Source organism: Eptatretus burgeri, chromosome 4, assembly GCF_056783735.1.
Source record: "Eptatretus burgeri isolate ZD-2024b chromosome 4, Ebu_testis_v1, whole genome shotgun sequence".
NCBI lineage: Eukaryota > Metazoa > Chordata > Myxini > Myxiniformes > Myxinidae > Eptatretus > Eptatretus burgeri.
In genome coordinates, this window is record NC_140964.1 from 138,374,910 (window position 1) to 138,394,110 (window position 19,201).

Below are 19,201 nucleotides of genomic sequence, written 5' to 3' on the forward strand. Positions count from 1 at the left end.
TCAGCAGCAAGGTGATGGAATCCATCATCGATTCAGACATCAAATCCTTCCTCTTCTCCAATGGCCTGATTTCCATTCATCAATTTGGTTTCAGATCAGGTCACTCTATCTACCCTGGATATGCTGCTTCTGCTCTCCCAACAATGGATGGAAGTCATCAATGTCAGACATAAATTCAGAGCCATATCCCCAGACATATCGTGTGCTTTTGACACGGTCTGGCACCCTGCGCTGCTCATCATACTCTCTTCCTATGGTATCCAAGGTCATCTCCACTCATAGCTCGCATACTTTCTCTCCTGTCGCAGCTAACGTGTGGCCCAAAATGGAGTTCTCTCATCACCTCTTCCAACCCAGGCTGGAGTTCCTCAAGGCAGCGTTCTGGGCTCTATTCTTTTTCTGTTTTTCATCAATGATCTCACCAACTCTCTGGAAAATCCTCTTTATGTCTGTGCTGATGACTCCACCCTCTGTCGTACCATCTGTCATCCCTCAGACTGGCAAGCCACAGCTTCTTTGCTCAGTGCAGATTTGGATAAAATCACAAACTGTTCCAACCCGTGGAACATGTCTTTCAATCCTGACAAATCTCACACTCCAACAAGGTCTCTCTGGAAGGACCGTTTGGAACCCCACCACCCCCCTCCCCCCCATCTACTTTCTCAACAATCCTCTGGAAGAAGTCCTTTCATTCAAGCTTCTGTGTCTCACAGAAGACTGCCATGATATTTCCTGGGAAAGCCACATTTACAAGCTGACCTGCAAAGCCAGTCGACGACTGGGCATCCTCCATCGAGCAAAGTCCTTCCTTGGCACACCTGAACTCCTGACCACGTACAAAGCTTTTGTCCACAGCCTTATGGAGTACTCCTCTCCCCTCTGGGCTGGTGCTCCTGCCTCTCACCTTTCTCAGCTTCACACTGTGGAAACCAAGGCATTTCGGATCATTGGTATCTCCCACGATGAGGCTGAGTGTTTGGGTCTCTCACTGCAGGTCAGTGGTCTTTGTCTTCTGTTGTCTCCTCTCCGGCCTCAACCCACTTGCACTGTCTGCTATATGTCCCCCCCCCCCCATATTTCCTCAGGGAGCTCAACATCCGCCAGGATCCGCCTTCTGATAAAACTACTAAAATCAAGAATCACTGCTCACCTTCACTCTTTCATTCCTCTTTTTCCCCACCTCTGGAACAAACTCCCACACTCTTTTCAATCCCACTCTTCCCTCAAGGTCTTCAAAACAGCTGTTCACCACCATCTCTTGTCTTCCCCCATTCAAAACCATGATCTTTTCAACCCCCGTTCATCCAACCCAAACCCACCTCCTTCAAATTCCCTGCTTTCCTTCCTGAAAGTCCGTGCCGTGTCCATCTTCTTTACCCTTTGCACCCCACCCCATCCCTCCACCTTCCACAGATCTCCTCATGTCTCTGTTCCCCACTGTTTTGTCCTTCCCTCTTCCACCCCTCTTGTCTCCTGCTTCCCTTGTTTATGTTCCGTGTTCGTTCTCATACGAGCCTCGACATAACATGCAAAAAAACCCCAAAAACTTGATGACATCATCGGCCATGTGGTTCCACAGCCACTTTTTTTTTTTTTTAAACATAAAAACCATCAAAAATCTTCTGAAACGCTTAACACATCAGGGCAAAACATTTCAGCTATGCTTGCCGATCCATGGGATCAAAAAGTTCTCCACCTCTGATGTCATAGGTCACATGGTTTGGCAGCTCTGATTTTTTTGAAAAATAAACTTGAAAACTCTCCAGACCGGCTTGACAGATCAAACAGAAACTTCACCCACATGTTCCCAAGACTTGGCATATCAGGGGTTTCACAGATGATGAAAGGGTCACATGGTCTGGTCGCCATATTGGATGAACAAAAATCTTAAAAAAATTAATTCTCTTGTTCCGTTTCTTCAATCGACATGAAACGTTACAATTATGAAACAATCGTCATTGGGAAAATATTTTAAATTTGAACCTGATGGTCTGGCAGCCAGAATTATTTAATATTACAAATCTGGGTTCAGGGATATAAATCAAACTTGGTGCAAGTATTTTATAATGATGTCATAATGGGGACGGAGGCATATCTGGTGATGTTGTCGGAGGGGTGGAGGACAAAAAGGTAGAGGAATGTAATGTTGAGTCATCAGTGTACAAATGCATTTGGATATTTGTGGAAGAAACAAGATCACTGATAAAAATTAAATTAATTAGAGTGGAGGAGACAGGACAGAATTCTGAGGGATATCGTTGTTGGAAGGGAAGGAGAGGGAGGTTGAAACTTCAACAATTACGGAGATTGAACAGATGAACAGAAAACTCTGAATGAGAAAGCAAAGTGAAGGAGGAAATCAGGAAGAGGGGAGTTTGGAGATCAGACCATGAAACCACAATCTGTCAAAAGCTTTTGAGATATCGAAGGGTCTGTGGGAGATGGATGATTAAATGTAATATAATAATCACGTAAAAAGCAAAATTTACTTCGTTCTTAAAAAATGTTTTTAATTACCTTAGTTTAGAAATGATTTACTGGTCGAGCAAATCGACAGGCATGCGAAAAAAAAACTAAAATATACATGCCGAGTGAGCTTGGTGTACGTGCAGAGTGAGCTTGGTGTACGTGCAGAGTGAGCTTGGTGTACGTGCAGAGTGAGCTTGGTGTACGTGCAGAGTGAGCTTGGTGTACGTGCAGAGTGAGCTTGGTGTACGTGCAGAGTGAGATTGGTGTACGTGCAGAGTGAGCTTGGTGTACGTGCAGAGTGAGATTGGTGTACGTGCAGAGTGAGCTTGGTGTACGTGCAGAGTGAGATTGGTGTACGTGCAGAGTGAGCTTGGTGTACGTGCAGAGTGAGATTGGTGTACGTGCAGAGTGAGCTTGGTGTACGTGCAGAGTGAGATTGGTGTACGTGCAGAGTGAGCTTGGTGTACGTGCAGAGTGAGCTTGGTGTACGTGCAGAGTGAGCTTGGTGTACGTGCAGAGTGAGCTTGGTGTACGTGCAGAGTGAGCTTGGTGTACGTGCAGAGTGAGCTTGGTGTACGTGCAGAGTGAGCTTGGTGTACGTGCAGAGTGAGCTTGGTGTACGTGCAGAGTGAGATTGGTGTACGTGCAGAGTGAGCTTGGTGTACGTGCAGAGTGAGATTGGTGTACGTGCAGAGTGAGCTTGGTGTACGTGCAGAGTGAGCTTGGTGTACGTGCAGAGTGAGATTGGTGTACGTGCAGAGTGAGCTTGGTGTACGTGCAGAGTGAGCTTGGTGTACGTGCAGAGTGAGCTTGGTGTACGTGCAGAGTGAGCTTGGTGTACGTGCAGAGTGAGCTTGGTGTACGTGCAGAGTGAGCTTGGTGTACGTGCAGAGTGAGCTTGGTGTACGTGCAGAGTGAGCTTGGTGTACGTGCAGAGTGAGATTGTAAGAAAACACACACATGATCTTTACTTTAGTCCAAATAACCTATTTTAAGTCAGATCTGTCAAATAAACTCTTGACCTGTCATCATGTGGTCAGCAGAATGAAACAATGACTCTCTCTTACCCCTCCCCACACTCCTTTCCTTGGTTCAGAAAACAAACTCCAACCATTGAAAGCCATTGTATGAGGCATCTTTGAACAAACGAAAACCATTGTTTGTGACATATGTGACAGACTAATACCATTGTATGTGGCTTATTTGAAGTCAACACAGTTCCATCTGATATCTTGGTAACAACTGTATAAAACACTCAGAAAAGCTCTGTAACCTGAAGTCTTCAGCTTGTAACCATGTATCAGGTTGGGGTCTTCCTTCCGTGCACGGGGGTGTCTTTCTGTTTTATTTAAATAAACAGCTGGTACATGAACTCACTTGATTCCTTTCCTTGAGGTAGTAGGCCTCGTCCCCGACAGCTACAACAAAGGATTCCTCAAACTCTCAGAGAATAAGAACAGACGTTTCATTCGTAATATCGGAAAGGATATCACAGGTAGATCTCGCCTTGCGAAAACCACACTGATGATCAGGCAGAAGACTGTGGGGTTCAAGATACTTGAGAAAACGTTGAAAATGGTGGAAGGCTGAGCAAAAGGATGGAAGTTGGAAGGATTTGAATGATCACCCTCCTTCATAACAGGTTGGACGAATGCATGTTTCCAGGAAAGAGGAACAATGAATGCTGACAGACAGGTCACTCGTTTAACGTCCATCCGAGGGACAGCACAAACATTGACACGTCACCCTGTCCATGAAACAATGGGATGACAGTTTATAACTGTGTGCCTACCTCGAGCTCATCCTACCAGTCCTATATAAAACTCATATTTAATATGTTTGCATATAGGATGCACCCCAGTATCTGCTTGTAGTCTGCAAGCAAACCCCACTCGTATGTGGATAACACACCTTGGTGATGTCTGTGTTTGTCTCACTGCTCTCACTCCCACTCCTCTATCCCTCACAACTTCTCCTCCAGTGAATTTAAGTTGACTCATAAACCCACTCCCAACGTGAGCAGCAGGAAGGGTTATGTTGTTATCCTCTCTGGGGTATATAGATTACACTAGATGTCGGTTCGGGCCTCAAGAACGTCAAGTTTCCTCCCTTTCAGTTTCGTGTGAAACAGCAACATCAACTGTTTAAAAATGTAAACAAATGTGTTTGTAGTTTATGATTTATTTAGTTTTTTCACTTCCAGTTGGGGTGCCCCATGAAACTCCACCATGAGTTATTTATCCACGTGAACATGATGTTTGTCCAATGAGGGAAAATCCCTTGGAGAGAGGGGTTTATTATTCGTTTTCATGTTGTTTTGTAATCACATTAATATTGTTATGAATTCACGCTCGCCGAAGTGCGGACAGCCGCTTTTTAGCCGAATCGCAGCCGTACGCCCACGGGACGGACAATTCAGTCGCGACTTTCCGGAACAACGCCGAAAACCAGTCACGGGTGTGCGAAACGCACACCACGGCCTAGTCACTATTCTACCCACGCGCGACAGGGTCAATCGCCGAATTGTCGATATACCTAATTATTCGCGCGGGCAGCCTACCGAGAGACCGTACCTCAGCGAGGTCTGCTTGGACACGAACCGCTTAAGCAGCTCGTTCCGTTCTGGGATAACCGAGCGGGGCATTATCACGAGACCTCGCTGGACCCGATTCTTTTATCGGTTATCAAAAAGCCCGCTATTATTCCAAAGGTAAGATAGCAGTTCAATTGGGGAAAGAGGACACAACGAACGGGTGCCATTTAAACAAGCACATTTATTTTTTACACGTATACAATCAAGCAATTAATTGGCGGGAAGGGACAAGACGCGAGCAAGACAAAGCGCTACGACCATCTATTTATTATGTACAGTCACTTGTACAGTTCGACTTGCAGCAAAACATCAATGTGATTGTTCTCAACAAACTGTTTAACTTCTGCTTTACGGATGGAGGAGCGTCCCCCATTAATATTTAAACTCGCTATAGAGAAGGCCATAGGCTAACATAGAGTTTGGGTGTGTCAAAAACTTAGTCTCTCTGTGTCTGCAGCTCATTCTTTGCTTTGAGGATGCATTTCCAGAGTCGATACACTTGTGATTCCGTCACACCAAGCTGTCCGGCTTTGAGGAGCAAAAGCTTCGCAGAGATTATAAAGCCAGACAAGTCAGGGAAAAAGTTTTTAATTTTAACATGTTTCTTGCGAAAGGTGTCATGAAGAAACTTTATGATATCAGCAGGTGGAATACTGGTAACACTCTCCGAATCTTGGGAAACTGGATCATTCCATGCTTCAGCACCGCCACAAGAAGCAAGTGATGAGGCCCCATCGAAATCATAATCCGAGTACCAACCGGTGTCCATTACATTAACGTTATGCTCCAAAGATGGAGCTGATGGTTTAATAAGGGAAGCCTCACATTCCACTTCAAAAGGGGGAGAAGGAGTCGGAAGAGTCGGGGAAGGAAGAGTGGAGGGGGGAGGAGTGGGGGGGAGGTGGAGTAGGGGGAGGTGGAGTGGGAGGAGGAAGAAGATTAGAAGTGGGAGGGGGAGGAGGAGGAGTGGGAGGGTGAGGAGGACGGGGAGGAGGAAGAATACTAATGGAAGGAACGTTATATTCCGCTTGAGATGAACCTGGTGTTTCACTAGTTGAAGCTTTACACCCTGATTCAACCAGGTTTGGAGTAATTGGTGACTTAGAAACGGTACACATTTCACTGTTGGTCTTTACAGGGAGGGGGGTGACAGTGGATTCGGTGTTAATATCCAAGGTGCCTGTGACTATGGGAGTGGTCACGTGTGCTCCCTGCTGCACCAAACCAATCTCCTGCTCATGTTCACCAACCCCACCGACAAAACAGTCATCATCCTCTGGAGCAATTACATCAAATCGATTTTTCGTTTTAAAAAGAGCATCTATTGTTGCTTCCAAACACGAGTCATTATTCTCAGCAGCCGGCGCCATCTTTTTTGCACAGCTCGCCGTCACATCTTGACTATTGTTATCATTTAGATGCTTTAATTTATGTTTCCTTTTTGAAGGAACAACGGTGAAGCTTTCGTCATCCGCGAGGGGGGATTTACCTCCACTTTCGACGGCCCAGGCAGATTGTTCGAGTTTGAAGCGTCACCAACGTGCCCAACTCTAGATATACCACTATTCGTCTCAATGGGTTCGACCACACTAGATATGCCACTTAATATATTCTTGGGGCAATCGCTTTTTAAATGTCCCGATTCACCACAGATGGTCTCCGAGATTCACCACAGATGGTCTTCAAAACAAGTTGTGGTCTCCGTTGCAATATAAATCTGGTAATTGCGGTTTTTATTTTTTAAAGTCATAACTGCATTGAGCGATTGAGCGTTGTTTTTTAGAATGATAAAGCAATGACGTCGGAACGACATGATGTGGCGAACCGAAGCGTCAGAGCGCAGACGAAGTGGAATCATGGAGATTCGTGATACAACTGTGTCAAAAACGCTTAATGCAGCTACAATCTCCTCACTCGAGAAGAAGGGCGGGATGTTGGACAGTGTTAATTTTACCGCCATCGTATCGAGATAACTAACGTTAACGAAGACGTCTGGCGGTACGGATAGACCGGTTTCGACCGCCTGAGCCACGTGTCGCTCCTCCGACAAGAAAACCACGACACGTTGGCTCATTTTCGAAGCAGCGAGAACATTCTCGATTCCAACGAGCTCTCCCAGAGCCATCACCACGTTCTCAACACTAACTCCATCAGGTGGAGTAATTGTCACTCCATTTTTCCGAGTGAGTGACTCGTACACACTATTGTGCAAATGTCCATTTGCCACAGCTGAAAGCAAAAGAAGAGAAGTTTAAGTTTAACAAAGGAAAACCGTCACAAGCAACCAGCAAGTGGGGTCAAATAAAGTATAAGGGAAAAGAAGAGTGAAAGGAAGAAGCGAAACCACCGATAAACGACAGGCCTATGAAAACAAGGCAGATGAAAAAGTAGGCCCAGAAACCCGAAGGTTTCAAGGAAAACCCACAAAGCACCTACCGTGCGCGCTCTCCCTCTCTCTCGTCTCAGCAGGAAGGGAAACAGGGAAAAAAACTCCACAAACACGTACGGGGACACAGAGGGAAGCGAAATAGGGACAGGAACAACACCAACACAGCACAGTACTCACAGCTGCACACACAGAGCCGCCATGACGCCACACCCATGCACGACTCACCAACAACCAGCAGGGGGTGTGAGAGAGAGAGAGAGAGAGGTAGAGAGAGAGAGAGAGGTAGAGAGAGAGAGAGAGGTAGAGAGAGAGAGAGGTAGAGAGAGAGAGAGGTAGAGAGAGAGAGAGGTAGAGAGAGAGAGGTAGAGAGAGAGAGAGAGGTAGAGAGAGAGAGAGGTAGAGAGAGAGAGAGAGGTAGAGAGAGAGAGAGGTAGAGAGAGAGAGAGGTGTTGAGAGAGAGGTGTAGAGAGAGAGAGGCAGAGAGAGAGGCAGAGAGAGAGGCAGAGAGAGAGGTAGAGAGAGAGAGAGGTGTAGAGAGAGGTGTAGAGAGAGAGAGGCAGAGAGAGAGAGGCAGGTAGAGAGGTAGAGAGGTGGAGAGGTGGAGAGGTGGAGAGGTGGAGAGATGGAGAGAGATGGAGAGAGATGGAGAGAGATGGAGAGAGATGGAGAGAGATGGAGAGAGATGGAGAGAGATGGAGAGAGATGGAGAGAGATGGAGAGAGATGGAGAGAGATAGAGAGAGGTAGAGAGGTAGAGAGGTGGAGAGGTGGAGAGGTGGAGAGGTGGAGAGAGAGGTAGAGAGAGAGAGAGAGAGAGAGAGAGAGGTAGAGAGAGAGAGGTAGAGAGAGAGAGGTAGAGAGAGAGAGGTTGAGAGAGAGAGAGGTAGAGAGAGAGGTAGAGAGAGAGAGAGGTAGAGAGAAGAGAGGTAGAGAGAGAGAGAGGTAGAGAGAGAGAGGTAGAGAGAGAGAGGTAGAGAGAGAGGTAGAGAGAGAGAGAGGTTGAGAGAGAGAGGTAGAGAGAGAGGTAGAGAGAGAGAGACAGAGAGAGGTAGAGAGAGAGAGAGACAGAGAGAGGTAGAGAGAGAGAGAGACAGAGAGAGGTAGAGAGAGACAGAGAGAGGTAGAGAGAGAGAGAGAGGTAGAGAGAGAGAGGTAGAGAGAGGGAGAGAGGTAGAGAGAGAGAGAGAGGTAGAGAGAGAGAGGTAGAGAGAGATAGAGATAGAGATAGAGATAGGAGATAGGAGATAGGAGATAGGAGATAGGAGATAGGAGATAGGAGATAGGAGATAGGAGATAGGAGATAGGAGATAGAGATAGAGATAGAGATAGAGATAGAGATAGAGATAGAGAGAGAGAGATTTGTATCTTTTTATGATAAAAATATAAAAGAAAGCCCCCAAATGGGAGTTACATTTTCATTTCAGAGAAAGAAAGGAAAAACCAAGAAACCATTTCTGAAGAAAGGAAAGGATGAATCGGATGGATTAATTATATACAAAACATTTCACAAAAGGATAAACATTCCTCTCGGACTTTGCAAATAACTTCTTTTCTACACAATTTTGATTCGAACTGTGGTAATGTTCCAGTTACTGAAAAGAAAGCAAAATCCAATTTAACACGACTTATTACAAGGTTTTGGAACAAAAACAAAGCATCTTTATCATTTACTCCAACACCATAAAGCTTTCTTTTCCTTGACTTGTATACTGCCATCTTTGCCTGAGCAAGCAGGAAATTGGCAAACACAGCATTGGAATTTTTGTGTGGGATATCCATTCCAGAGATGAACACACAAGTGTTAAAAACACAAACCAAACCTCACAAAACAATTCCGAAGTAAAATAAATAAAGGTGCCAACCGTTGGCATTCAACATAGATGTGAAAAAAGGTTTTCAGATTTCTTCCAAAAAAGACATTCATCGACAAGCAGATTTGAAAAACGGTGTAACAAGTGATTAGAAGGAAGGATCCAGTGTACTAGTCTCCATTGGAGGTCACCATGTCGTGGTGGTCCAGGAGGGTGATAAAAACCTTTCCAGTTCGGAAAATAAGGGGGAGAACAAGGTAAGAGGTCTCTCCATCGAATCTTCTGCTGTGTTATTTGCCGTTGCGAAAGAAATTTTACACAACCCAAATAAAGGTCTTTTTGTTTGGGAAGGCCATTGAAGCCGACATTAAAAGGGGGACAAGGAAGATGGCTGGCAAGAGAAAAAGCACATCTGAGTTCAGGAAAGGTAGAGAGAGAAGGTATTCGATGTGCATTATGTTCATTGCTTTGGTGGTCTTGCTCCCAAGCAGGTGCGAGCTGTGTGCATGTCCAAAGCACACTACCTAATATGCGTGCCACGATTCGAGAGGATCGCACACCGACCAGGCTTGCCAATGCATCAGCTCCGATCCAGCTGCCGTTTGGGCTGAGAAGATCTGCGACAGATTTAACGCCCTTGTCGGTAAAGCGTTGAATAAAACACCTACCAGCAGGCATATCATGGAAAAGGGAGTTGTAGAACAAAGGTTCTTCCAGAAACATCTGTTTAATGTAAGAATGTGTAGCTCTTGTTATTGTCAGAGCTTGCCACGCATTTAGTATGCTCTGATAGAAACCAGAGAGGGGGGATGTGTCGATTTTGGAAAGGTCCATCAGGAGAAGAGAGTGGTCATAGCCTACCCTCCCAGCCTGTTGCAAAAGGTGACGAGCGACGTTGACCCATGGTGCAGAGGGTCGCGTGTATAGCATGCGAAAAGCAACCGAGAGTCGAAAGGCCATTAGCCGGCTTTTTATGTCGACCAGGCCTTGTCTTCCATCGGTCAGTGGTAAACTGAGGACCCCAAGTCGCAGCCAGTGTTTTCCGTCCCAGAAAAAGGACACGAAGCACTTCTGGACCTGTTGAAGCAACGCTGCTGGAGGATGCAGCACAAAGAACCTGTGCCATATGGTAGAGGCCACCAGTGTGTTGATGACAAAGACCCTTCCACGATATGACAGTTGTGTGATCAGACCTTTCCATTTTTGCAGTTTACCCTCAACAAACTCAAGCAGACCAGCCCAATTTTTTGCTACTGTGGTATTATTACCGAAGAACACTCCAAGGTATGTCACACCATCATTGGCCCATGACAGTGGAGCAGGAAGTCTTGGCGCCAAGTCGCACAATGGACCGAGCCAAAGGGCGCTCGTTTTGTTCCAATTTACTTTGGCTGAAGAAGCTTTTTCAAATAAGGACAAACAATAACGAACGATGTTAACATCATTGATATCTTGTACGAATACACACACGTCATCGGCGTATGCCTGTACCTTGATGGGTCGTTCAAGCTGGGACAAACTAACCCCTGTTAATCTACAGCGCAAAGAAACCAGTAGGGGTTCGATGGAGAGAGCATAAAGCAACCCGGAAAGAGGGCAACCTTGTCTAATTCCCTTGTTAATAGACAAAGGTGCAACAAGTTCATTGTTTATCTTCAGCACACTATAAATATTATTGTATGGTATTTTAATATAAGAGATGAAGGTTGAACCAAGTCCAAACTGCTTAAGTACTTCGAAAAGGTACCAATGGTCAACACGGTCAAAGGCTTTCTCCTGATCAAGGAGAAGAAGTCCTAAATCTTTCGGGTTTTCCTTGCACAGTTCAATGATGTCCCTCACAAGGGACATGTCATAGATGGAACGTTTTCGGACACAGTAACATTGGTCTTCCTTCAACAACGAGGATAAATAAGGAGTAAGTCGCGATGCCAGGGCTTTTGAAAATATCTTATAGTCCGTACATAACAGGGAGATAGGATGCCAATTTTCAATACTCAGCATGTCTCCCTTTTTTGGGATGAGGGTAAGAAGAGCTTGTCGGCAACTCTGAGGTAGCTCTCCAAGCTGGCAGCTTGCGTTCAAGGTCTTAATGAGTTCTGGACCCAATAAGTGCCAAAACTTCTTGTAAAATTCGGTTGTAAGTCCATCCAATCCAGGTGCTTTCCCAATGGCAAGGCCGTGCAGGGCAGTGCCAAGTTCATCCAAGGTGATGGGTCTTTCCAGTTGGGAACGCCCATCTTCACACAACACTGGCAGGCCTACGGAGATAGAGGCAACAATGACAGGATTATTTGTTCCATTGAATGTATTTTCGAAAAGTATTCTTTCACGAAAAGTTTGATTTCTGATTGTGTAAAGGTAATGGATGAATCTGCTAATCGCAGCTGAGTAAGCCGTTTACTGGGAAGACGTTTCTCCAAGGAAAAGAAGTACTTGGTTGGTACGTCTGCCTCATTCAGGTGTCGCACCCTCATCCAAACTAAGGCACCACGTGCATTCCTCTCGGTTATCTCCTTTAATAAGGACTGTTTCTCAGTGAAGGTTTTTTGAATGTTACTATTATTTTGTCCGATGACTCGTTGGAGTTGTAAAATCTCTAACTGCAATATTTTCTTAACTTCATGGTCAGCCCTTGTTGAAAAAAAAACGATACTGTTGACAGAACCCTTTAATTTGGGTTTTAACTAAATCCCACCATATCAACGGGTTAACGGAACAGCTTAACTTCTGTTCTCGGAGAGCCGTCCAAAAGGATTCAAAGGCCTGAATTAAGTTGAGGTTTTCGAGTAAACTGTTATTGAATTTACAGTGAGAGCTCCCTGGACATGGTTTAGAGAGTTGAATGAAGACTCGAGCTTGGGAATGGTCAGAGAAACCAGAAGGCACGATATCAGATTTATAAACTCCATGTAATAAATGAGAATTTACATAGATGCGATCAAGCCTCGCAAGTGAGAGATGGTTGTATAAACAACGACACCATGTATAAGACCGATCAGAAGGGTGCTGTATGCACGAAATATCATGGAGATTATATTTCGCAATGATGTTTGCAAAAAGTTTTGCGGTACATGGTTGGGGTTCCGGCCCGTTCCGGTCAAATGAAGCATTAACAGTACGGTTAAAATCGCCACCAATAATTAGACAAGTCTGCAAATCCAGTGTTTGCAGGAATTTTCTCAGTTTGGCAAAAAAGGGGATCCGCTCATCATTTTTGCTTGGAGCGTACACATTGAGGATTGTGAACTTGATCTGATTGATAGAGAAGGTCACGGAGGCAAGGTGTCCATCAATAATACTCATAAATTTAAGGCAGGACGGATGGAAGTGTTTCCCGAAGACAAACATGATGCCTGCCTTCAACGTGGAGTTGTTACTGAAGAAACATTCCTTGTCCATAAATAGTCGCCACTGAGCCTGAACAGATCGGACAGCATGGGTCTCTTGTAACAAAGCTATGTCGAGACCGTTGACCTCTACCAACTGTTTAATTTGGATCTTGCGGAGCGGACTCCCACCACCATTAACATTTATTGTTCCAATCTTGAAACTGGCCATGAGGAAAATAATAGTTTCTAAGAATAAGATCAGAAGTGGGATAATTGATTAGGATCCCTTTTCGCCTTGGCAATCAGTTTTTTTAAGCGGTGACAGTGTGTCTGGTGGAAACCGAATAAGTCAGGCTTACGTACGATAGCATGAGCACACTCAAGGAAGGACGGTAGATCTGGAAAGTATTCCGTCAGGTTTATATTGCGTTTCCTTTATGTATTTTGTAAGAAGAGTCTTATTTGTTCAGGGGGGGTAGGACTTTGACTGGTGAGCTTCTCCACCGTTTCCACCTGACTGTTCCTGTTTGCTTCCTCCAGGTCAGATTCGTCAGAGTCGGTTTTAGTTTCCGAGTCACACAAGCTTGTACTGTCCTGCATATCGATACTGTCGTCAGTATTGATACACGGATCTGTACTGGTTACCAGGTCTATGTGCTCTTCCATTGTGGGAACATCTCCTGGTGAAATAATGGAAATAATCGGGGGAGTTGATGAAACAGAAACACCATTAGTGGATGTAGCGATATCGCTTCCCTCGACCGTAACGGTGTTATCGACCTCCAACGGCATGGAGGTATACAGTACTTTGGGGGTCTCTCGTAAACCATCCATTTTAACATTTCCTGCGTTTCCAGCTTCACCACGTGATGAGATGCGAGCAGTAACAGGGTTAACATTTGTTTCACTATTTCCCGCTGACAAGGATTCAGGGTTAACATTTGTTTCACTATTTCCTGCTGACAAGGATTCAGGGTTAACATTTACCAAAGTGACAGCAGGATCATCACTAGTGGTCTGTGTATCACCGTCAATGGACTTTCCACGAGGAGAGTTTTTAACAAGTGAAACAGTTTTCTTCACTGCAATAACAGGTAAAGTGGTCTCTGTAAGGGAGACGTCTCTGTCCTCACCGGCAAGTAGGGTAAACTTGTTGGTCGTAGGTACCGGGTCCGGGTCCATTCCGGGTCTATTCCGCGTAAACATTGTAGAGTGACGTCCGTCACAACTGCAGGAACATAACCGACAGATTCCTCGTTTGTAAATGCTCCTTTCTTCTGGGTTAAACGACCATCAGGTAAAGTCTTTCTCTTCCTTGATGAAACGACGGTGAAACCATCCCAAACATTCGTTTTGCTGTTTCGACGATCGGACTGAGGGAACTGGGGGGTGTTACCAGACACGGGATTCGCTGCCTTCACAGTCGAGGAAGAAGAATAAGACGACGTATTCTTGTTGACGAGGTTTGTTTCATCGTTCGACGAGGTTGACTTTGGGCAAGATCGTTTCAAGTGTCCGAAATTACCACATTCGAAACATTTCAGGGTGTCAGTGGTTACGTAGACTTGGTAATCATGATTATCAATTTTGAGTTTTAAAACGATGTTCAAGGTTCTTTCAGCGTTCGAGGGAGGAAGCACCACATGAGCTCGTCTCCGAAAAGACATCACATGCTTCGTCCGATCGTCCTGGCTACGTAAAGGTAACATCGTGATCTGAGAAACTACAGAACCATAATGAGATAATTCGCAGATCAGTGTCTGATGTTTCAGAAAAGGAGGAGCATTCGAGATAATGACCTTCACGGCCAGAGTGTCCAGAGGGGAGACGAGCACGAAATGTCCGTCATCTGTTGATAGTCCGGTCGATACGATTTCATGAACCAGTTCTGTCTCAGACACGAAGATAACCACACGTTTGTTCATTCGTGAGGGGCACGAACTTTGTCAGTACCGACTATGTTTCCCGTAGCGATAACGAGATCCTCGACGCTGACGTCGTCGGGTGCGACACAGACGACGCCATGTTTTCTTGTTAATGCTTCAAATGCCGAATAACGGGAATAAGAAGTCATATTTATTAAGGGGGAGGAGGGGCGATGACTCTCGTGCGGTAATTAAATACGAGCCGAGACAGGTTTCCAAAGGAAATAAACACAGCCACAGTGAGGAAAAAACGATCAGTTGAAGGCCCGGGATGGGCCACCAACTAAAAGTTATCCACAAGAAGCTGTGGGCTCTTTCTCTCGCTATCTCGGGGAAAAGGTATGCGAGGAGAAAACAGGGGGATGGGGAGGGAAGGGGAAGAGATGAACTGAAGGGCAAACCGTGAAATAACAAGGACAGATGAGCGGGGTGGGGTGGGGTGGGGTGACGACGGGGCGAGGGAAGGCCAGAGCGCGAGGTCTAACGAAGAGGGGAGGGAAGAGGGGAGGGAATAGGGGAGGGAGGGAGCACAAATAACGATGCGTAGATGGAAACAAAGGAAGGGAGGTGAAAAACGATGTGAAAGGGGATAGAAAGGCGCAAAAACAGGGCAGATCGCAGCTCACCAAGACCACACAGCCGCCATGACACTCGACTCGACTCTCCAACAGCCAGCAGGGAGAGAGAGAGAGAGAGAGAGAGAGAGAGAGAGAGAGAGAGAGAGAGAGAGAGAGAGATGGAGAGAGAGATGGAGAGAGAGATGGAGAGAGAGATGGAGAGAGAGATGGAGAGAGAGATGGAGAGAGAGATGGAGAGAGAGATGGAGAGAGAGATGGAGAGAGAGATGGAGAGAGAGATGGAGAGAGAGATGGAGAGAGAGATGGAGAGAGAGATGGAGAGAGAGATGGAGAGAGAGATGGAGAGAGAGATGGAGAGAGAGATGGAGAGAGAGATGGAGAGAGAGATGGAGAGAGAGATGGAGAGAGAGATGGAGAGAGAGATGGAGAGAGAGATGGAGAGAGAGATGGAGAGAGAGATGGAGAGAGAGATGGAGAGAGAGATGGAGAGAGAGATGGAGAGAGAGATGGAGAGAGAGATGGAGAGAGAGATGGAGAGAGAGAGATGGAGAGAGAGATGGAGAGAGAGATGGAGAGAGAGATGGAGAGAGAGATGGAGAGAGAGATGGAGAGAGAGATGGAGAGAGAGATGGAGAGAGAGATGGAGAGAGAGATGGAGAGAGAGATGGAGAGAGAGATGGAGAGAGAGATGGAGAGAGAGATGGAGAGAGAGATGGAGAGAGAGATGGAGAGAGAGAGAGATGGAGAGAGAGAGAGATGGAGAGAGAGAGAGATGGAGAGAGAGAGATGAAGAGAGAGAGAGATGGAGAGAGAGAGAGATGGAGAGAGAGAGAGATGGAGAGAGAGAGAGATGGAGAGATGGAGAGATGGAGAGATGGAGAGATGGAGAGATGGAGAGATAGAGATGGAGAGATAGAGATGGAGAGATAGAGATGGAGAGATAGAGATGGAGAGATAGAGATGGAGAGATAGAGATGGAGAGATAGAGATGGAGAGATAGAGATGGAGAGATAGAGATGGAGAGATAGAGATGGAGAGATAGAGAGATAGAGATAGAGAGATAGAGATGGAGAGATAGAGATGGAGAGATATAGAGATGGAGAGATATAGAGATGGAGAGATGGAGAGATGGAGAGATGGAGAGATGGAGAGATGGAGAGATGGAGAGATGGAGAGATGGAGAGATGGAGAGATGGAGAGATGGAGAGATGGAGAGATGGTGAGAGAGTGAGAGAGAGAGAGAGAGAGAGAGAGAGAGAGAGAGAGAGAGAGAGAGAGAGAGAGAGAGAGAGAGAGAGAGAGAGAGAGGTGGAGGTGGATAGACTTTTTGACATCCTTTTATCATCACAAAATATAAAAGAAAATATCCACAATTGGGACAAGCAGGTTTCAGAGAAAACAAACAAAATCAATTTACCAGGCACATAAATCAAACAATAATTCACACACTACAAATGTATTACCAGTTGATTTTCATGAACCACACAGATCCGTGCATGACACCAAGTATTGGTGAACTCATCAAGTTTTTCCATGTTTTGTAGAAACAAAACACGAGTTTAAGTTTCGCTATCACAAGGGCATTAAAAAATAACATGACGTCACATTGCCCGACAGGTTTTCCGTTCAATTTCTTTTCTTGAGAGATATATTGCCAGCTTGGCCGTCGCCACGAGAAACCTTGGAAGCGTATTAAGTTTATTGGGCTTGCCATTAAACCCAAAAATAAAGGAACGCAAAGAGAACACTACATTCATTTTTTGACACATAATTTAACCAATGAAATAAGGGAACAAATCTCACAAAATCGATAAAGCCATGGAACACGTCTTCTGTATATTCACAAAACAGGCAACACGTGGATGTGGGAGAAAAATGACTAATTAGTTTCTTGGAAGGAACTATCCAACGAATCCGCCTCCATTGGAGATCACCAGACCTTTAACTTATGAGCTTGCTCTACATGGAGTCCCATACACATTCAATGGGGGCCTCAACAAGCATCAGTCTCTTCCACCGGGTTACGTCTTTTAATGGTGTATCTCCCAGCAGTATCTTAACACAAGACTTGTACAAATCCTTTCTGCTAGTCTTTTGAAAGAGGTTTAACCCCATGCTAATGGAAGGTAAGTTGTCTGATTTTATCTGTCTCAACAGCCCGGGAAAAATCCACTCATTGTGTAATAGTTCAGGCTCATGGGTCCAGCTCACTCCAAGCTTGAACCCTATCCGGACGACCTCTCTCAATACTTTTCCAGTCAGTCTTTCAGACATAATTCCGGTGAGATCAGGGATTTCTCGAATCGATTATCCAACCAAAACCTGAAGTATGCCGGAGGTGCCACACTTTTGTGATGCCGGCTATAATAAAATGCTGGCAGAAAACCCAACTTCTGGATGTACTGGGGAAAAGATGATTGTAAAACAAAGGCTCCTGAGCAAACATTTCAATGACATAGGTGTCCTTCTGTCGGCACACTGAGATGCTTTGCCAGGCACTCAACATACTCTGATAGAAAACCAGGAGCGGAGAAAAGTCAACGTGTTGAAGCAGGATCAGGAAGCATTCACGGCCATATCCAAGCCCACCTGCGTGCCGCAAAATCTGAGCAGCCAAGAGATGACTTGGTAGTTGTTCATCCAACATCAGTCTTTGTACTGAGCACAACCGAAAGGCCATTACAGTATACGGCTCTTGATGTTGACCATACCCTGGCCACCCTCGGCCAATGGTTGGCATACAACATTTGGTCGTAACCAGTGATGGCCGCCCCAGAAGAAGTCCAAGAGTTGCCTTTGCACTTCCTCCAACAAGTCTTCCAGTGGTTGCAGGCAGACAAACCTGTGCCATAATGAGGAGGCAACCAAATTATTAATTACCAGAACTCGGCCTTATGAAAGATGGGGCAGAGCTCTTCTCCACCTGCTCAATCTTCTCTTGACACGTTCAACAACACCGTCCCAGTTTTTTTTTTCCATACTGTGCAGACCCAAGAAACACCCCAAGATACTGAACGCCGTCATCCACCCACTATAGTTTTGCAGGAAGGTGTACTGGCGGGGCTGGTGCCATTCCAGATAGATTGTTGTTCATGAAGGGAACCCATAATGCTTTGCTTTTTTTCCCAGTTGCACTTCAAAGAGGAAGCAAAACGAAAAGAATCTAAGCACTTGATAAGAGCAGGAGTATCCTTATCATCCTTAACAATAACTGAGACATCATCAGTATACGCTAAGAAGACAATTGAAGTGTACTCAGGGGATATTACTACTCCAGAAAAATCCTTCCTCAGTAACATTAGAAGTGATTCCATCACAAGGGAAAAAGGAAACCAGAGACTGGGCAACCTTGCCAAAACCCCCGTTGAACCTGTATGGGAGAACAAAGCTCATTGTTCATCTTAACTCGGCTGAAAATGTTATTATATAATGAAGCAATATATTTCCTGAAATTAACCAACAATCCACACGCTTCCAACACTTGATGCAAGAAACCATGATCGATGCCGTCAAAAGCCTTTTCTAAATCAATGAAAAATATACCAAAATCATTCTGCACACAATTACCATCTCTCAAATCTCGAATAAAAAATATATTATCGTATATTGATCTGCCAGGGATGCAATAACTTTGATCAGGGTGAACCAGATTGCTGATTACTTTTTTGAATCGATTTGACAAAACTTTTGAAAATATTTTGTAGTTGGTACACAGCAGAGAAACAGGCCTCCAATTCTTCATCTGTCTGAAGTCACCAGACTTTGGAAGGAGAGACATCACCAATCTTCTCAAGCATAGAGGTTGCTCTCCATGTGACAGATGATTCCAGGACATGTATCATTTCTGGGCCGAATAGGCCCCAAAATTTGATGCAAAATTCACCTGGCAGGCCATCAATTCCAGGGGCCCTTCCAGAGTCCATTCCATTTAGAGATTGGGTAAATTCCTCGAGCGTAAAGTGGCTGTCACACCTTGACGTTTTAGTCAGCATATAGCAAGGTCTCAAAATGTATGTAAAACGCTGGTGGATGCTGAACTATTGTTTTTTTTTAAGTTTTGGGCGTATATTCAGCACCCCAAAAAAACCCTAGTTGTATATCCCAC

General features: G+C 45.2%; 1 protein-coding gene across 1 annotated transcript in view; it reads right to left on the bottom strand.

Annotated features, from left to right (window-relative positions):
- LOC147029220 (uncharacterized) overlaps positions 1 to 19,201 on the bottom strand; it is a 108,210-nt gene that overhangs the window by 28,900 nt on the left and 60,109 nt on the right. Inside the window, exons 7-8 of the mRNA XM_085876588.1 lie at positions 17,808 to 17,938; positions 3,847 to 3,887 (exon numbers count right to left, since the gene is read on the bottom strand). Coding sequence (XP_085732714.1) covers positions 3,847 to 3,887; positions 17,808 to 17,938 — 172 coding nt within the window. The remainder of the gene's footprint in view (positions 1 to 3,846; positions 3,888 to 17,807; positions 17,939 to 19,201) is intronic.